This window comes from Condylostylus longicornis, unplaced genomic scaffold (assembly GCF_029603195.1).
Source record: "Condylostylus longicornis isolate FDR11 unplaced genomic scaffold, ASM2960319v2 ptg000040l, whole genome shotgun sequence".
Lineage (NCBI taxonomy): Eukaryota > Metazoa > Arthropoda > Insecta > Diptera > Dolichopodidae > Condylostylus > Condylostylus longicornis.
In genome coordinates, this window is record NW_026578009.1 from 2,513,116 (window position 1) to 2,532,090 (window position 18,975).

General features: G+C 26.3%; 1 protein-coding gene across 1 annotated transcript in view; it reads right to left on the reverse strand.

The window, feature by feature from the left end:
• Nucleotides 1-18,975, reverse strand: part of LOC129609669 (serine-rich adhesin for platelets-like) — a 138,041-nt gene that overhangs the window by 84,269 nt on the left and 34,797 nt on the right. The window contains exon 8 of the mRNA XM_055521754.1: nucleotides 680-9,985. Within this exon, the coding sequence (XP_055377729.1) occupies nucleotides 680-9,985 (9,306 nt within the window). The remainder of the gene's footprint in view (nucleotides 1-679; nucleotides 9,986-18,975) is intronic.

The window sequence follows — 18,975 nt, forward strand, 5'->3', positions numbered from 1 at the left end:
ATGTAAAAATAAATACTACTTATGAAATAGTAAGAGATTATATTGAGTTATAAGTACCTATATGTTTTAATTAAAAGCAGATTCGTAAGTAATTTCATATGTTTAATAAAAAAAATTCGCAGCGTAGCCAATAATTTCAATAAAAAATTGTAAATTAAAAAATATAATCCTCTTCCCTCAAAATTAAGGTGAACTTACTGAAGGAATTGTAATTTGGGGGTACATAGACTTAAGTCAGAATAAGTTAGTTCAATTGAATTTAATTTGAATTTTTGAAAATATTTGTATATACTTAAGGATAACACTTAATTTTTACTCTATATTGTTTTCTATAGAAAAAATATTGTAAAAAATAGAAAATTAATATTTTTTGCAACATAACGTAAGAATAAAGATTAACATGAAATTATTTTGATTAATTGAAGATTGTTAAGATTTAAAAAAAATCCATATAAATTCAAAGAGAACTTAACTGAGGTAATATGGAAAATTGTTTCTGTTTATACATACTACTTTTCAATAATCAAGATTTTGTGGATAAAATATTTTGTAAACACGAATAAGAATAACTTCATAAATAGTTAATAAATAAAGTAAAATTTAAATAATGATATTAAAAAAAAGAAAATAAAATTAGGAAATTTAATAAGTAAAAAAATTAAAAAAAAAAAAAACTCACCATTGGTTCCTAAAATATTAAATTTCCGTCTTCCATCTCTTCTTGAATAAAGAAGCTGGGATAACCCAGAAGTTGATGAAGATTTTTTCGTTATAGAATTACTACGACTATTATTAACTCCAGGTGGTCTATAACGAGCGCTCTTAACACTACTCGGTAAAAATTGATAAACGCTTTGTGCTTTTGAAATCGGAGATGATGTCATTAATGGTGTAGTTGGTAAACGCGGAAGAGAATTTGTGTTTGGTACATTTGTTTGGAAATTTTGTAAGCTACGTGGTAAAGTTGATCTTGTTTTATTGAAATTTCCATCTACATTACTATCTTCGTCAGATGTCGCTTCGTATTCGCATATTGAATCTGGTACACTTGATCTTCGACGGTTCGATGAATTTTGTGGTACATGTAAATTACTTTGATGATGATGATTTATAGATGTATTCCATGATTTTGTAGCTTGTAGTTCATTTTCTTCAGTTACTGTTGAACCACCTATACTTCCACAACTGCGTACACGATCTAATTGTTCTTGGCTTAATCTTGTTGGATTAAATAATAAATCACCTGCTGAACGACGCTTTGCAGCCAAAGCGGATGCAGATGATGAATTATCTCTATCTAATAATGTTAATTTAGTTCTGGAATCACCATTAGCCAGTAATGCTGATTCAAAACTACCGCGCCACGAGAAGCGCTCATAATCGCTGGCAACATTTTCTTCACCAGCTGTATCACTAACACCACTACTAGATTGATGATGTTGTGGCCTAGCATCGCTTAATAATAAGTCATGTGATTTACTTCGTGGTAGGTTTAAACCAAGAGAATCAGTTGGTGCATTTACTTGTGTTGTTGTTGTGGATAATGTGTTTGAATTATTAATTTGCACTTGTACAGTTTGATGTCTTCCATCATTTATTCTATCTATATTGCTGCAGTCAGATAGGCTGTCATCATCGTCGTTATTGTCGCCCTTTTTCAGTACTTTTTGGTGAATTCGTTTATGATATCGTTGTGGTGCTACCGGAGAATTGCTGGCACGTGAATCACCACTACTTACTTCATGCATGAGAGCAACTAATCTTGTTCCGATATGATGCATAACTTTAGCTAACAATTGTGGCGATTTGTCTGATTGGTCAACATTTGATGAAGATTGTTGATTAATCTGATTTGAATCAATTTGCTCAGTTTTATCTTCATTTCCGGTTGTCATTTTCGAAAAAGATGCAACCAATTTTTGATAAACTAAAGCTGTTTCTGGATTCAAATTGTGTTTTTCTTCCAATAAACCACCGTCACCAAGATCACCTTCTCTATCATTAACTGGATTATCAAATTTATTTATGATTTGTTGACAGCTTGCGGATATTTGTTCTTTTAGTACTGAGTTTTTAGATTTGTTAACAGCTCCTTCTAAATCGGAGCTAGTGTAATCAGAAGAGTCGTATGAATCAGACCAAGTGTCTTCACTACTTAAGTACTCAACAATTTCGCGAACTTGATCGTCATTTATACCTGGCACAGTTTTCATTAATCGTGTTAGCTCACTTTCAAAATAAGCCAATTGTGCTGGTTTATTTCGATTTCTAACTCTTGCGACAGGCGTTGATCCCTTAGGTGTACTTGTTCCGCTAACAATCGGAGTTGAATTTTTAGAGCTGCTGGCATTAGCGCTGGCTGCAACCAAAGTTTTGAAAAATTGACGCATTTTTGACATCATTAAATTTGTTTCTTCATCGGAACTCCAATTATTGAAACTATCTTTTCGTGTAAGCGATTGTGGATGTAAAGGTGGTTTCTTAGACGTATTTGGATGTTGTAAATCTTGTAGGAAATTATTAGAATCAGTCTCTTTGTTTTCTTGTGAATCTTCTTTAATATCTTCTAATTCTATTTTCAATTCAGGAGATCTAACGCATTCGTCATTTTTAAGAAGATCATCATTGCTACCAATAAATCCACTGTCGCGGCTATGTTGGTTTTTAGATTGAGCTAAGTTACTACCGTAAGTTGGTAGCAAGTAATCAGGTTGTAAAATTTCATTATTTTTATCGGAGAAATTGTTTTCTTCATTTTCGATTGGTTTTCGTGCATTTTCGTCTGAATCATGTCGTTTTCTCGCTTGTTTTTTGCGTTTAATTGTATCATGTTCGGATTTTTCCACATGTATAACTGTATCGTCACAGTTTTCTGATTCTGAAGAATCATGTGTATCATTTTGATTTTCACATATTAGTGTTTCATTACTCTCATTGTCCTTAGCTAATAAATTATCAAGAGACGAATTTTGAGATCTTGGCGTACCTCTAGCTCTTACTAAACGTTTTCTTCTCTGACTTGGACTTGGATGTCCTTCACTGTCACTACCAACGCTGCCACTTTCATCTGATTCATTTCGCTCAGTTTGAGAATATCCCATAAAACCAGACAAAAAATATTTTTCTAAACGGGAACATGCCAATTCAGCAGCATCGTTTGCTTGTTCGTTATTAATATCAATCGGTGGTTCACTTAAGGAATCTATACCTTCACTACACACACTACTTACTTCTGAACTACTTTCTTCTTTCGTGTCAATCGAGCTCATAATATTTCCTTCACCCAATCCGAAAACAAAATATTTTTCTAACTCGGATGGTGAAGATTGTTGAATTTTTTTCTTAATTGCTCCACTACTACTTCCACCATTACCGTCACCGCTATTACCGACACTATAATTTCGATTCGATTTCCTACTGTTATCCTCGATTTGTTCAACTTCGCTCCACTCTTCGCAACTTTCTTCGATAATCGTATGTAATGTAAAATCTATAGCCGTCCGATTATAGCCACGTAACTCTTCTTCACGATCGATTAATGAAGATAACGATATATCTTCACCCGAATCAATATCCGAATCGGTAGCAGTAGTGGTTGTGCCTGCGAATTCTTCTTCATCTTGACTGATTTCTTCGACCCATGAATCATCATCTGCTAAACCGTCTTCAAGACAAACCGCGGAGTTTAACGCATTCGGTATGGTTGTAGTTATTGTTGTTATTAAATTGACGTCATTGTTATCACTAGAATCACTTTTAAATAAATTTATTTCTGAAATATTTATTTGTATATTTTCATTTTCATTTTCTAAATTTTCACTTTTACTAACATTTTCTAAATTAAAATTGTTATCAATTTTTTCATCATATTTAACACTATTCGAATTATTTTTTCCTAATTTTTTATTTAAGTACAATGACGTCATTGAGGTATAATTAGATATTTCATTTAGGTCACTACTACTGCTGCTTTGTGAAAAATTGCTACTATTATTATTTTTTAATTTAACTAAGAAATCATTGCTATGAAATGCGTTTGAACTATTCACGATTACATTTGTGTTACAGTTACCTATTTCATTTTCATCATGTGATGACTGTTGTAAAACAACATGCGTATTTTCACCAATAATATTAATTTGGGGGGTTTTTATTATTCCTTTATTCATGTTTGTTGAAATGTGTGTCGTTGGTATCGCACTTGTAGACGTTACTATATTGGATCGATCTTGACTTTGATTAATCATTACTAAACTACGATATTTTGATGATAAACTATTACCGTTCGTTTTTTCGCTTTTATTTGGAGAGAAAATATTTTCCGCCGTTAATGCTGTTGTTGCAAATTGTGCACTTATATCATCACCATCTGAACCGTATGAATGTTCGTACTCTACTGTTTTTTCTGTTGTATTTTTAAAATTATGAATTTTGAAAGTATTTGCATTTGTGTGCGTGTTAAATACATTTTTACCTTCCCAAAGTGGCTTAATACCTGACTCTAAAGATATATTTGTAGTACATTGTTTTTCATTATTATAACTGTTACCATTATTCGTTTGCATATGGCTACTATTATTATTATTATTATTGTTTTTGTTAATATTTACAGTTGTACACTTTTTGTCTGTCATTAAATCAGTTGAAGTATTAAAGTCATCATAGTGGTAGTAATGTAAATTTTTATTTTTATTGTTGTTGTTTTCATTAAAATTCTCATCATTGTTGTAAGGTGTGTTACTGGTATTTTCATTTTTTATATTCATTTTATCATTCCTACTTGTTTTATCATTTGAATATAATACAGCTGATTTATTTCCTACGTTTTCGTTTAACGTGTTGGTGTTAAGTGTATGAACAGTAGATGGAATTGAAGCGGTTGTATTAGTTATAGTTGTATGAGTAGAAGTACTTGTTGGTATTGTAGAAATTATTATATCATTGTTTAAAGTTACTTGCGCATATGTATTGTGGTAAGTTGTAGGAAAAGTTTCTGAACTGGTTGATTGCATTGGTAATGTTCTACTCATTTGTATTTTATTTACCTGTATCAAATCGAAGGAATCATATTCGGTATTGGAGAATAACAAGTTTTTAACTTGCTGTTGTTGAATTTCTTCTAAAGTTGTTTTTGCGTTAGGTAATAAAACACTTTGTTCTTCTATTTGTAGTTGTTGTTGAGCTTTTTGACTTTGTTGTTGTTCTTCTTTTTCAAAAAGTTGTAATTGTTGAACATTTTGTTTTTCTTGATCATTTTTATTAAGAATTTCATCATCAGTAACTTGATTGTAATGATCATCAACGCTACAACTAATTTCGAAATTTTTATTGTCGTTATCATTGTCTTCTCTAATAATAAGATTTTCATCCTCATATAAAATATTTTTATTTAAATTTATACTATTTATTGAACCTTTATTACTGATTTTTAGTTTCTCTAAGCTAAATATTTGATTAATATGATCATCGGTAGAGGGTTTGTTAGTTTGTAAATTATTTAAAGTTTCTTGGTGTTCGTTATTGTCGCTGTTGTCTGTATGATGTTGTTGTTTCATATTATTGTTACTATTATTTGCATTTATATTCGCGATTTCTGGTTTTTTATTTAATAAAAGCTTAACTGGTTGTTTTTTATAATCATGTAAACCAGTTTCCACATTAATTTCTTGATTTTCATGTTCCGATTCAGATGAAAATGACGATGACGGTGGCGACAATGTTGATGGTATTGTTGAATATATTGGACTATGAATTTCTTTTGATTTTTCTAATAAAAATAAATTTTCTTTTTCGATCACTTTCCCTGTTATTTCTGAATTAATTAATAGTTGTTTTTCAGGTTTATTTGTTGAAAATTTCGAAATTTTTTCAAAATTCTGATTTTTAATATCAGTTGAATTTTCTAAATTATTTTTATCATTATTATTAGTCATTTCGTCATCATCACTTGATGATATTATTGAAATACTGCAATATTTTTTAAACAATGATGTTGTAATACTTTCATTACTAGATGAACTACAACTATCGCTAAATTCACTTATAAATGGTTTTTGCAACAAATCTTCATTAATTTCTTTAACATCTTTTTTTAATTTTTCCATCAAATAATCAGTTTCTTGAGTTTTATATTTTAAAAGTTTATCGACATCGTTCGTAATCGATGTTAATTCTTCTAATTTATCATTATCATTTGTAATAACTTCAGTCTTTTCATTGTTACTTTCAATAAAATTATCACTTTTTTCACTAATTACTTTTTCAGCCTTTTTATTTATATTTTCTACTTGTAACTCTACATTTTCACTTCTTTCTATATTTTCATTTTTAATAATTTTATCCGAATTCATTATTGGAAATTCATTATTTTTATCAGAACAATTATTGTTTTCAATTATTTCATTAAAATTAGAACTGTTAGAATTGTCACTTTTTGTTTTTATTTTTTCTATTTGATTGTCATTCAATGTAAAATTAAATTTAGAACCGATTATTGGCACATTGTTATTGTCTTGATTATCGAATGAAAATTTCCGTACTGAATTTAAAATTATACCACCATCACTTTCAATACTCGATAAAATTTGATTATTATTATTGGCAACTAAATTAATAGAATTGTCAGTAAACACTTCAATATTGTCATCTCTTTGATACGCCTCTTTTTGTTTAAGTACATTACTAGGATTACTATTTGTATCAAAATCAACGACATCATTGTTATTATCAGTATCAGTAATATTTTGATCATTTTCTGAGTTATGGTCGTTTTCGCTGGCGTTATTATTTATAATGTCACTGGCAACATCTTGTATCAAATTAATTTCCTCATTTGAGGTACTTCTTGATGTTGTTGCTGTTGATTTATTAAATTCATTGTCGGAATTATTTGATAAATTAGTTTCTGACAACGATTTAATATAATTAAGAATAATACCACAATCACGTTCTGTATCAGTATCATTGTCGGATGAATCTTCAAGATTCGCATCAGAACTTTGAGAATCGCTACCCGATGATGCATTATTACGGTTAACAATGAATACTTTTGAAAACGTTTTTGTAGATTTTGGTCGACGATCAGCAATAGTGCCAGTGTCATCCGTATCAATTGACTCTGAACTAGATGATGTAGTATTATCTTTATCTGAGGTTGAATAATGTGATTCTGCATGACTGCTAGATGAAATACTGGGTTGTTGTTGTTGTGCTCGCATTTCAACATTTTCATTATCTGAAATAATTAAATTTTGAACACCAGAAGCACTAGCCACATCATAGCTACGTTTAACGGATTTTTTTCTTATTAAATTATCGCTGTTATTGTTATTATTGCTAGAGTTATTAATTCTTTTGATATAACAATTTTCGTCATCATCATCACTTGATTGATTTTGATTATCAATAGATGTTTCTGAATCAGATGATGATGAGAACATATTTTCTGATATTAAATAACCGCTAGAATTATTATTGTCCTCCGAAAAGGATTTAATTTTTCCAATAGTAATCATTGCAATATTTTTTGATATTTTATTCTCTTTAAAATTTTTTCCTTTTATATTTAATGATGGCGTTTTATTAATATTTTCAACAGCTTGTAATAATGGCAACGACGATGGCGGTGAATTTTTTATTTCTTTCAATGGTCGTACATTACTACTATTGCTACTATCTAAATTATAATTTTTGTTATATTTTTTGCTAATAGCTGCTACAGAATTAGTGTCAACGTCCCCAATTTTTTCATTGTTATTGCTATTGTTATTGCTATTGCTGTTGTTATTCTTAGCCAAGCAGAAATTTTTATTTTTTAAATCGTTGTATTTTCTTTCGTTGTTAATTTTTTCTTGTAATTTTTTATTATTACAATTACCACGTTTATATGGCTTGCTTTCTGCAGCAATTGAATTTTCCACTTGAAATTCTCCAAAATCTTGTTTCTTACCTTTTATATTTTCAACATTAAAAGTACTTTCCTGTACCAGTTTTGTTTTAATTGTATTGGACGTATTTGAAATTTTTGTTATTTTATTATTTTCTTCTATTAAATGTTGAGCATTTAACTTTATTTCACCTTCCACTAAATCTAAATTATTACTACAGTCTATTTTTTTAAATTGTATATTAGAGTTATTTTCATTTGAACCGATTTCATTCGTTGCTATTAAAGTAGAATCTAAAAATGTTACCGAATTTTGTTGAGTATTTTTTGCGATATTGGTTTTGTTATCAGTAAATGAAATTTGTTTCTTATCGTTATTATCACGAATCGATAATTTATTATCGCATATCGAATTTTCGTTTATAATGGAACGCGACAATTGTAAATTAAAATCATTATTATCTGAACTATTATTTTTCGTTGTATATTCTTTTGTACACGTTCGCGTATCGTTTTGTACTGAATTTGTGCTAGTATATGATGCAGAAAATTCACTCAAATTACCGGTAAATGTAGCCGACGATATTGTAGTTTCTGTAGCATAACCTGACGAGCTACTAGCATCATAATGATCATCTGAACGCGACAAAAATACAGGTAATTTTGTGGTTAATGTTGACGGTAATAAGAGTGGCATTGAAGATATTGATGATGAACTAATAGACATCAAAGAAGACGAAACCGATAGCTTATCATTTAATTTTATTTCCGATTGCTTTTCATTTAGTACTACACCATCGCCCAATTGAAAAATTTCTTTATTCTCAGAAGTTGTTAACGCTTCACTGAATAAAACCGGTGATGATGACGATTTTGTTAGCAATACAGGTTTATTTGTAGTTTTAATGGCCGGTATGAATTTTTTATTTTCTTTTCTATTTATTTCTTTTATGGTTTCAGGTAAGCTTCTGGAAATAATTTCATTAAACTCGTTTAGTTTTTGTTGTGTATCTTTATGCTCGTATTGTACAATTTCTTGTCGCTGTTTTTGTTGCTGTTGATATAGAGCTGAATTGTTTTGTGGTTTTAAAAGTAATTGTTGTTGTATTTGTGGAGGTAAAACATTTAATGCTTGTTCATGAATTTGTTTTTGTAATAAAGTTGGCGTTGCATTTTGCCATAATTGTTGTATCGCTGCGCACATTTCATTTTCGTGACTTTTAGTTTCATTTGAAATTACTAAATTTGCTGTATTTGAAGCTGTTAAAAGTAAATCAGTAGGATTCCAATTTTGAAATGCTGAAATTGGCACAGGTATTGGAACTGGCACTGGTATAGGAACATATTGTGGTTGAATAGATATTCCAGTTGTATTATTTGCACCACAAGAACATGATGATTGCGTATTTTGTATACCAGATTTATTTCCATTACAAGATGATGATGAAGTATTCGAAGATGATGATTCAACTTTATTACTGGAATAAAAATTTTGTTTAGCAGAAGAAGATGAAGAAGATGAATGTCCACTATAATTATTATTATGTCGAAGGAATTTAGTTTTAATACGATTTCTTATAGACATTTCATTTTTATTAGCAAGAAAACCATCTGAACTTGTTGGAGATGAACTTTCAGCTGGCATTAACATTTCTTCATCTGTTCCTGTATCGCTTTCACGCATTTTTTGTCGTGATACCGAAGAATTTGACGATTCTGATAGTACACTTCGTCTATAAAATATTGGTGAATCAATCGGTGATTGAGATTTATTATTATTAAATCTACGACGGACCAATGGTGAATCATATGGTGAACGTAATATATGTTTTGTGAGCCCGGATGCACCGGGCTCAAAATAATCCCAATCACAATCATCTAAAATAATACTGTTACAATTTGGGGTTGATGATGTTGTTGAACTTGTATCTTCAAAATCCTCTTCTTTACTAGATGAATCTGAACTTATAAAGACGATTTTATATTCATCGCCTTCAGTGTAATACATTTTCATTCCTGAAGTTGAAGAAGAAGTTTCTTGATCAGATATTATTTCATCATGATAAGGTGTTGCTATTGAATATTTTTTTGTCAGATCACCTGTTTCAAAAAAAAATAATTTTGCATAGGTTGATAAAAGTTGATCCAATTTATTTTGTTTATCATAACGTGTTAGTAACTTTTCTTCCCCAAAAACCAATGTTAGTGAAATTAAATTATTCTAGCAGTAGTATTGAAATCTATCGAGACTCCAACTTAATGATTTTATAATTATTATTAGTGGTTATAAAATAATACAAAAACTTTAAGTAATAAAACATCAAATTAAAATTTAAAAAATAATCAGAATTAACCCAAAAAAAAAAACAATAAGCATTAGTAGCTAGCAAACATTAATTCTAAATTTTTATCAATTTTATGTAGAGTACTACAGATAAAATTTCTGTATGATTACGAACTGTTCCGCATGAATTATAAAATTCTTCACGTTTGAAATTTCTAATCAAGAAAAAAGTTTATACTGCACGGAAATTTTAAGCAAGGTCTGCGCCTTGTTTTAGTAATCTACTTTCTACAAATCGAACAACTATAAGCATCTACATATAGTATTATATTAAAGTACATTATTAGGTTTCTACTTTTTAACGGAGGAGAAGTTAAGAGAATTCTTTGAATTTTATATTCTCTAGAGTTTCTCTTATATTTTAAGAATACATGCATTTGTTTAATTTATTTTAACAGTATTGTTATTTGTTTATTCAAAATACTCCTCAAATATCACAGAGTAAAAAATAAATTACCAAATTTTTAATATTCATGAGAATTCCAATCAAAGTGTCATATTTGATTTTTCTCAATTCAAATAATTTGATTTCGTTTTCTCTATTCATTTTAAAATGTTTGTTATATACCCTAGAGTTGAGAATGTCATTGTAGATATGGGTACTATGTATATATAATGTTTTGTTTTTCATTTTTTTTACGACTTCAGTTACTTCGCATAGGTGTGTTCAATTTATTGTGTTGTTTTGTTTTATCATATTATTTTGTTTTTACTAGAACAACTAACATTTATTTATAAAATTTTAATGATATGTGGCAAAATGTTGAAAGCGAAAGCATTACGTTAATTTTGATTTTATTTTTAATCTATACGGATAAATTGAAACTAAAATTCTCATAACGTTTTGAACGTCAACAAGAATACACTGAAAGTTTTCTTTTAAGGAAAAAATTTAGCATTTAATTTGATTTAATAATGACATTTTTATAATGTAACAAGAAAATTGGGAATGGTTATTGTCAAATAGAGGTTTTGTGAGATTTAATTTTAATATAGATGCAATTTGCAATATAAAAATTGGTAAATTTCGAAAAACAATTGGATCTGTCAATTTTGACATATGTACTCGTATTTCAAAAGTAAGATACTAAAAATTAATGTAATTTAAAATGTGATAAAGAGAAAGATGCCAATACAATTAATTACAATGTTTACTGGTCCTGTGAAATTTGATTACGAGAACATACAGGAAATTGTAATTAAATAAAATTAATAGACTGATTATGTAACGATATGAAATGTCTCATAAATGTTATTAAACAAAGTTATGTCATCTATACGTTAGATATAGTCTACTGATCATTGATTAGTTATAAGTGTAATATGATATTAAAAATACGATAAATATAAATATCTCCTTTATACTTCTATTACTTTGAGTAACATAACAACAAATGCAAAACAAGTTTTAAAGTCAGTTTCGTATAAAAGAAAGTGACAGAAAAAAAAAATTGATCTGTTTGAAAAAATTAAAGTACTCGTAATTTTGAGTTACACAACAAGATACAGTCTACATAATTATGATATTTGAAATATCGGGTTAATAGGCGACATTATGGCAAAATGGAAGTCGGGGCTTTTCAAGAAAGGCATTCAATCACGACATCATTATTTTTTTTTATAAATTTCATCATTTAAATATATTGTTTAAAAAAAATCTTTGATAAAAAGCAGTTTGAAGTGGAAAAGAAGGATTAGTATATTCGACGAATTTTTTAAATTCTCTTGAGCAGGCGAATTCGCTAGCTTATGCCATTATGTAATGATGAATGTATTTATTCGCTTATTTTTTTTCCTACGAAATTTAACCATTGAACTCCAATCAATATATTGACTGCATTTTATAGAGAACTGTCAGAATAAAATTCCTTATACTTTTGACAAAAATAAATACGCGACGTATTTGTCACATAATGTTTTTATTGTCAAATTCGTCATACAATAATAAATTTATGACAATTAACAAAATTTATTGTACTATTTTGTAAAGTTTTTCTAAATTTTTGTAAAAGCAAAATCATTCGCGTTTCTTTTTTAAAGATGAGAAGATTCCAAATATATTGGCTTTGTCCTGTACACTATTTATTCTTTCAATTTTTAAAATTTTAACTATTTTTTTAAATTTTAAATTATATTAAAAGAAATCTTATATGAATTATTAATTAATTATTCTGTAATATTATTTGAAATGAAATTTCTTATTTTTGATAATTTCTTTATGTAGGATATGATGCTATTTTATTTATAAGTAAAAAGTTTTGATTGAAAGTTAAAATTATATTAGCATTAGATGAAAATTTCAAATGTAAAGTGATGAAGTTTTAATTGATGTAATTATCTATATAGGTTTATATATGGAAAAGTAGGAAAACTAGTGATAATATTATGAAATAAAGTTGAATAAAACTAATGGTTTGTAAAAAAAAGCACTTTCCCACTAAACAAGTGAAAATAATACTTTTAATAATAGTCTACGTCTTACGATATCATTTAAATAATCTACATATAAATTTCATTTACATCCCAAAATATTTCAATTTATTGCATACAGATAGGATGAGCCAAAGAAGAAAATTGAAAGAAACGTTAAATTTATGTTATTAAAGTTTAGGTTTAATTGAATGGTTAAGTTATAGAGTTACGATAAATAATTATCGTATTTTTTTTGGCATAGCATCTACCGCTAGTTTTTCGCTTTGATAGAGATTTGAAAAAGTTTCGGAAATATAAAGCGCCAAAAATTCAAATTTTACGATAACATGGGGAATGAATTTGAAGGTGGAAAAAAGAATTTCTTCAAACAAAATGTATTATATTTTAGTTTCTAAAACCTGGTTAAATTTCAGACTCCTACATATTGCTGCCTGGAAGTAAAACCATATGGTCAAAAATTAGCATTTTTAAGAGTTTTTGAGGGGTTATAAATTTTAGAAGGGGGAGGGATTATCAAAAATTTTCTTTCACAGAATTTAGTTTTTACTAAAGATCTATCAAGTTTTCTGTCTCAAAATGCGTAGGAGTTTTGTAAACAGACACATGGACAGACAGACAGACGGACGAACAAACGGACAGACGAACAGAATAAAACTAATAAACAATTTTTTCAATTCTTTTTTGGAAATGTGCCAAAAAGCAAATAAAACAGGTCCACATTATAATGCCTTACACCAGTTTCTATTAAAATTACCTTTTTAAAATTCAATTCTTTGCATAATGACGACAAATTATGACTTTATAAAATATTTGCTGTTTTTTCTTTATTCCTTCTCATATGTTTTAATATTAAAATATTGCAAAATAATATGAAAATTAATAATTTCTTATATATTAATATAAATAACTCTTATTAAAATGTACATTGTTTAATAGCCCACACAATATTATGTTGAATAAGTAAAAACTTATTTTTCTTTTATTCGGGTTACTCATTGAGAATTTTATCTACTTTGTTTTGGCAAATTTTTTACTTTTATAATGCATTTTTAAATTTGTAAGAAAAATTAAATAAAATTTTATTTTTCTAACTGTATTTAATTAAATAGCTTTTAAAAAAAATTTTAAAAAATTATTTTCGAAAAAATTTAAGAAAAATTGAATACCAGGAAAAATGGAAGAATTGAAATATAAATATTTATATTAAAATTTAAAAGAAACTAACAAAAGTTGTGAAAATTTTTCGAAGAAAATCAAAAATCTATACAAATTATACAAGTATATACATACTTATACTTAACAAATGTTATGTCAATGTCAAACATTGTGATGAGATTTTGTCTTCCTACGTACTGCTTCGTCATATTTTAATAGAATTATTTTAAGTCGAACTGCTTTTTTATCGTAATCGTTCATTGCTTTTTTAAAATACGAGTATGTATATATATTTTGCAACTACAAACTATTGACATTCCGTTTTTTGTGCATTTTATAAAAACAAAAATCAATTAAAATGTGTAAACGTTTCAAAATATTTGAACTTAATCAAAAAAAGACTTACAAAACAAAATAATGTCATTTCATAAAAACCTCGAACTATTTCACTTACTATTATTTTTTACAATTATAAATGAAATTTTTTAACCGTTAAGAATAATTTATATATATATATATATATAGGTAAGTGAATGATAGAAGTCAGATACTTCAAAATTTAGCCACTTATTTGACAGATATAGCATTTTTTGTATCAATTTGGTTTTATTTTTTTAATTTTATGCCAATTTGCAAATTTTAACAAAGCATTGTATTAAGTCTTAAATACAATAAATGTTGTGACTCATATGCTAATATGTGTACCACCATTTAGATTTAAATATAATAATTATGATTTTATTTGCAATCGAAATTAATATTCAATATTACTAAATATTATAAATAAATCAGAATTAATTAAATTTATTTTTTTTTTAAATAATTATTGTTATTATCAAATTATAAAAAAATAATTTGAGAGAAAATTAATAAATTTTAAAAATATACTGAATATTTAATTTTTAATATAAAATTATATTTAATTTTCAAATTTAATAAAAATTATAATAATATATTTTTATAATTAATAAAATAATAATAATAATTATTATCATAAAAATGTAAGAGATTATAACAGTATAGTTTAAATATAAAGTGAAATTTTTAAATAAGATTTTAATTGTAATTTTATAATTTGATGTTAATTATAAAACTATGAATTATAATTAATAAATTAATTAATTTTTATTATTATTTATTATTTACACTAGTTATATTATTCAATTTAATTTAATTTAATAAAAATTTCAATAAAATCAACCACATATTGCTAACATAATTGAATTAATTAAAACATAATGTGCGTACCTTTGTTTATTTATTATAAATAATAATTGTAATAGATCTTAAATCTTTTACATATTTCATAATTATAATTAGGTATATTGAAAATAAAAGTAAAATTCGCGGATTGTTTAATTAATTTCATTGTTTAGTTCGTTATTTAGAAAAAAAAAAATTTATTTTTTTGTTTATTTTTAACAAATTTTTTATTTTTTTATCAGTTTACTTTATTTTGTGCACAATATATTTTATAAAATTAAAAAAAAAAATTTCTTAATTATTTTTTATTTATTTATTTATTTCTTTTTTAAGGTTGATTGGAAAACTTTACGATTCAGAGATGATCTGTTGACTGAATTGAATTGATCCATACCTCGAATTGGAACGGTTGGAATTATTGCAATGCAAAATTATAAATTTTCTTATTCTGTCTTGTCGTTTTCTTATTATTATTATTATTATTATTATTATTATTATTTTTTTTCTGATTTTATTTTACTTTTACTATTACAATAAAATATGTTGCATCAACAAAATAATGTTAAGAGAAATAAATAACAACAAACAATAAAATAATAAGAAACCTTACCTATAAAAATTTATATTGAAAGTCTATTTTCTAAAAGAAAAAAAAAAAAGAAAACAAAAAAAAAAAGTAATTTAACTTCTTGTACAGAGGCGAGGAACACCATCAGCAAACATATATTTAAATATGTACATATATAATTATTATGATTATAGTCAACAGATGGTGTTTTTTTGTGCAGGCTGAGATAACTTTATATAGTCACAAGCACAACACTTGAAAATATTTTTATTATTAATATACATACATACATACATAATATCCACAAATTTATATATGTACATAACTGTATGTAGAATTTATAATATTATAAGATATTTTCTGATATCTACGTATGTATATGTATTTATGTATGAACAGCAATAAACATCATATGAGGGTAACATATACGATTTTACATTTAAGCAACAATAATTGATTGATTTATCAAGTTTAATAAAATAAAATAAAAAAAAAAAGTCTAAAACCACAAATGTGTGTCCCTTCACTTTATCATCTGATTTTTATATATGTACATATTACAAGTTCCATACCCATATTATTAGTTTGGATATTTGAAATTTATTTTAAAAACCCGATTTTTTTGACTGCTTTTCATTCGTATCACATCAATATCTTTAAGGCAGCTTTTACAAATCAGGCAAAATTGTACGATTGTAAAGTTCAAAATTTGAAACATGTTCGATTTGCAAAAATCTAATCTAAAGAAATTTATTCGTATTAGAAAAATAGAATTTTGTCATATTTTCCATCAAATTTTTTGAGAGCTGGAAGAATTAAAGATAACTACTAAAATTTTCGATGTTTTGCAAGTGTGATCAGATGATTTTTTTTTTTTTTGGTGATAAAAAATCCATTGAAGAAGTTTTTTTACAGTTCTACAATAAAAAACGCGCTACTTTTTATGGTGTAGAATCAAAAACGCACTGTATGTGTAGAATTTTCTAAGATCTGAAAACTTGAAGTCAACTAAATTTTCTTTAGAAATTTTTCAACTTTTTTAAAATAATTTTTTCTTTACCTAAAAAATATTGATTTTCATCTCATATTATAATTTGTTTTTTTCATACATCGGATCTAGTAAACCCTTCTTCTAAAAAAAAATCAACAACAAGATAACGGAACTAAAAGCGAATTTCAAACGAATTAAAAACGAATTTCATATTTCGTTAAAAATGGCCAATTAATTTTCATTATAACTGCATTTTTGAAAAAAATTGCCAAGTGGACCGAACTATTATAATATGGGGCTTGTACAATGTAAAATTTATATGTAAAATGTAAAATTTTGTGCTTTTAAATTTTTTTTTTTTACAAAATTATGTAGGTATAATGTAATATTTTATAGGTGCATACACTTACATACACAGTATTCAATGTAAATACATAGATACAAACATATGTAATTTAAATGAATGAAATTTATATTTGGTTGTAGAAATTTGTAATACTTTCCATTTATAAACAAGAAAACCAAAAAAAAAAAACAAAAAAACTAAAAGAATTTTTGATTAAATTAAAGTCTTTTTTTTTAAGAGTTGTTGGCAAACAACATAACCGACTTTGTACGGTAACTAAGCTATAGCAAATATACATATATAGCCTGTAACAAGTCAGTCAGACAGGCTATAGTATTTTATTATTTATATGTATGTGTGTAATCACAAATGATACAAGTTTTATAATATGGGAACATCGCCCCCGCTGATATTATGTTGTTGTTGTTATTTTTTGTTTTCTTTTTTATTTTTTTTATAATTGTTTTTAATATTTATATTGTTATATTTTATTTTTTTTTACTTATTTTTTATTTTGTTGGGGGTTTCAATTTCTAACCACATTCAATATTTTCTTGTTAATTTTCAAAAACTTTATCACTTTTGTATGTTCCTACATACATATATGTATATAAGTATATAGTGTATAACAAAACTTAATGCATGTTATATAAATAATATGAGGAAAATATATTATGTACGTAGCACAAAAACAAGAATGTGGAATCGATCCATTAATGTGACGTATTTTATTTCTTTAAAAATGTACCAATTTTGGTAATTTTAATTTTTCTTTTGTTGAAAGGAAGGGAAAAAAAAAATTGTGAGTCTCTCCATACATAATGATTTTTTTCTTATTGTATATAGGAATAATATAGGGTGTTGAATTTTTTTTTGAGTATTTTTTTTTCTATTTCATAAATGAATATTTATAATAAGTTTCCCTTTCTTTTATAATTTATTAAAATAATTCATTTTTTTTTTTAATTTTGTGGTTGAATTTATATATTCCACGATATAGTATTTAATTTTAATTAAATATATTTTTTACAGAAACTTGTTGGCGCTAATTTGCATTAAATTGAAAATTTTTATTAAATTTTCTATGACACTTTCAATTTTAGTTTTAATTGTTTAATTTAATAGGGTAAAATTAGAGTTGTTAATTAATCCTTAATTATTTGACGAAGAAAATGAAAATAAGTCAACCTACTTTTTAGATTTAGGTTCTATACACTACATCCCTTATAAAAGATTCTTAATTACATATACTAACTACGAACTATTGAGTTCATAATAAAAGTCCCCTTCAGATTCATTTATGTGTTTGTGTGATTCGCTCTTATCTGGTCTTTGAAATATTTTTCATTATTTCAAAAGAAATTTTTGTTCTTTTTTTTTCAATAATTTTTAGTTCAACATTGTCCATTATCGAAAATTGCTCGGATTCATCAAAAATGTGGGTCACTCATGATGGGGGGCACAATAGATATTTTTTGGGTCGCGGTGCATCATCGTCCCATTCTGTAATCTACAAATCTATAATATTTTTCATTATCCTTTTTTGTACTCGATCAAAAATTCAATATAGAATATTTTAAATTAGCACCCTGTTTACGACATAAAGTTTTGTATATTACAGGGAAATTTTTTTTTTAGTTTTTCTCTATGATTTCCTCTTTGTTGTTTTTGAAGGTCTCTTTTCTCATTTTTAAATATTAAACTTCAATTTAGCTTCAGTGTTTCAAGCAAAAAAAAAAAACAATTATTTTTATGCGTTCAAATTGGTGACAATTGTAATGTCTAAAATTACGAAGATTTTTTCTTTTCTTTATTGATTTTTTTTACGTTGACGAAATTTTATATTTTATGAGCTGAGAATTTCAGCGAGCACAAATATTTTTATTGTAAAAATGTTGTTTTAACATTAAAAATGATTCAGAGCAATGCGTACATGTGAGTTTTATTTCAAAAAGAATTTTTTTTTTAAAGTTTTGAATATCTATATGTTTGTAGGTATGTTCATCTAATGTTTTAAGATATTTATAATACCCAACGTTAAAATTGTAGT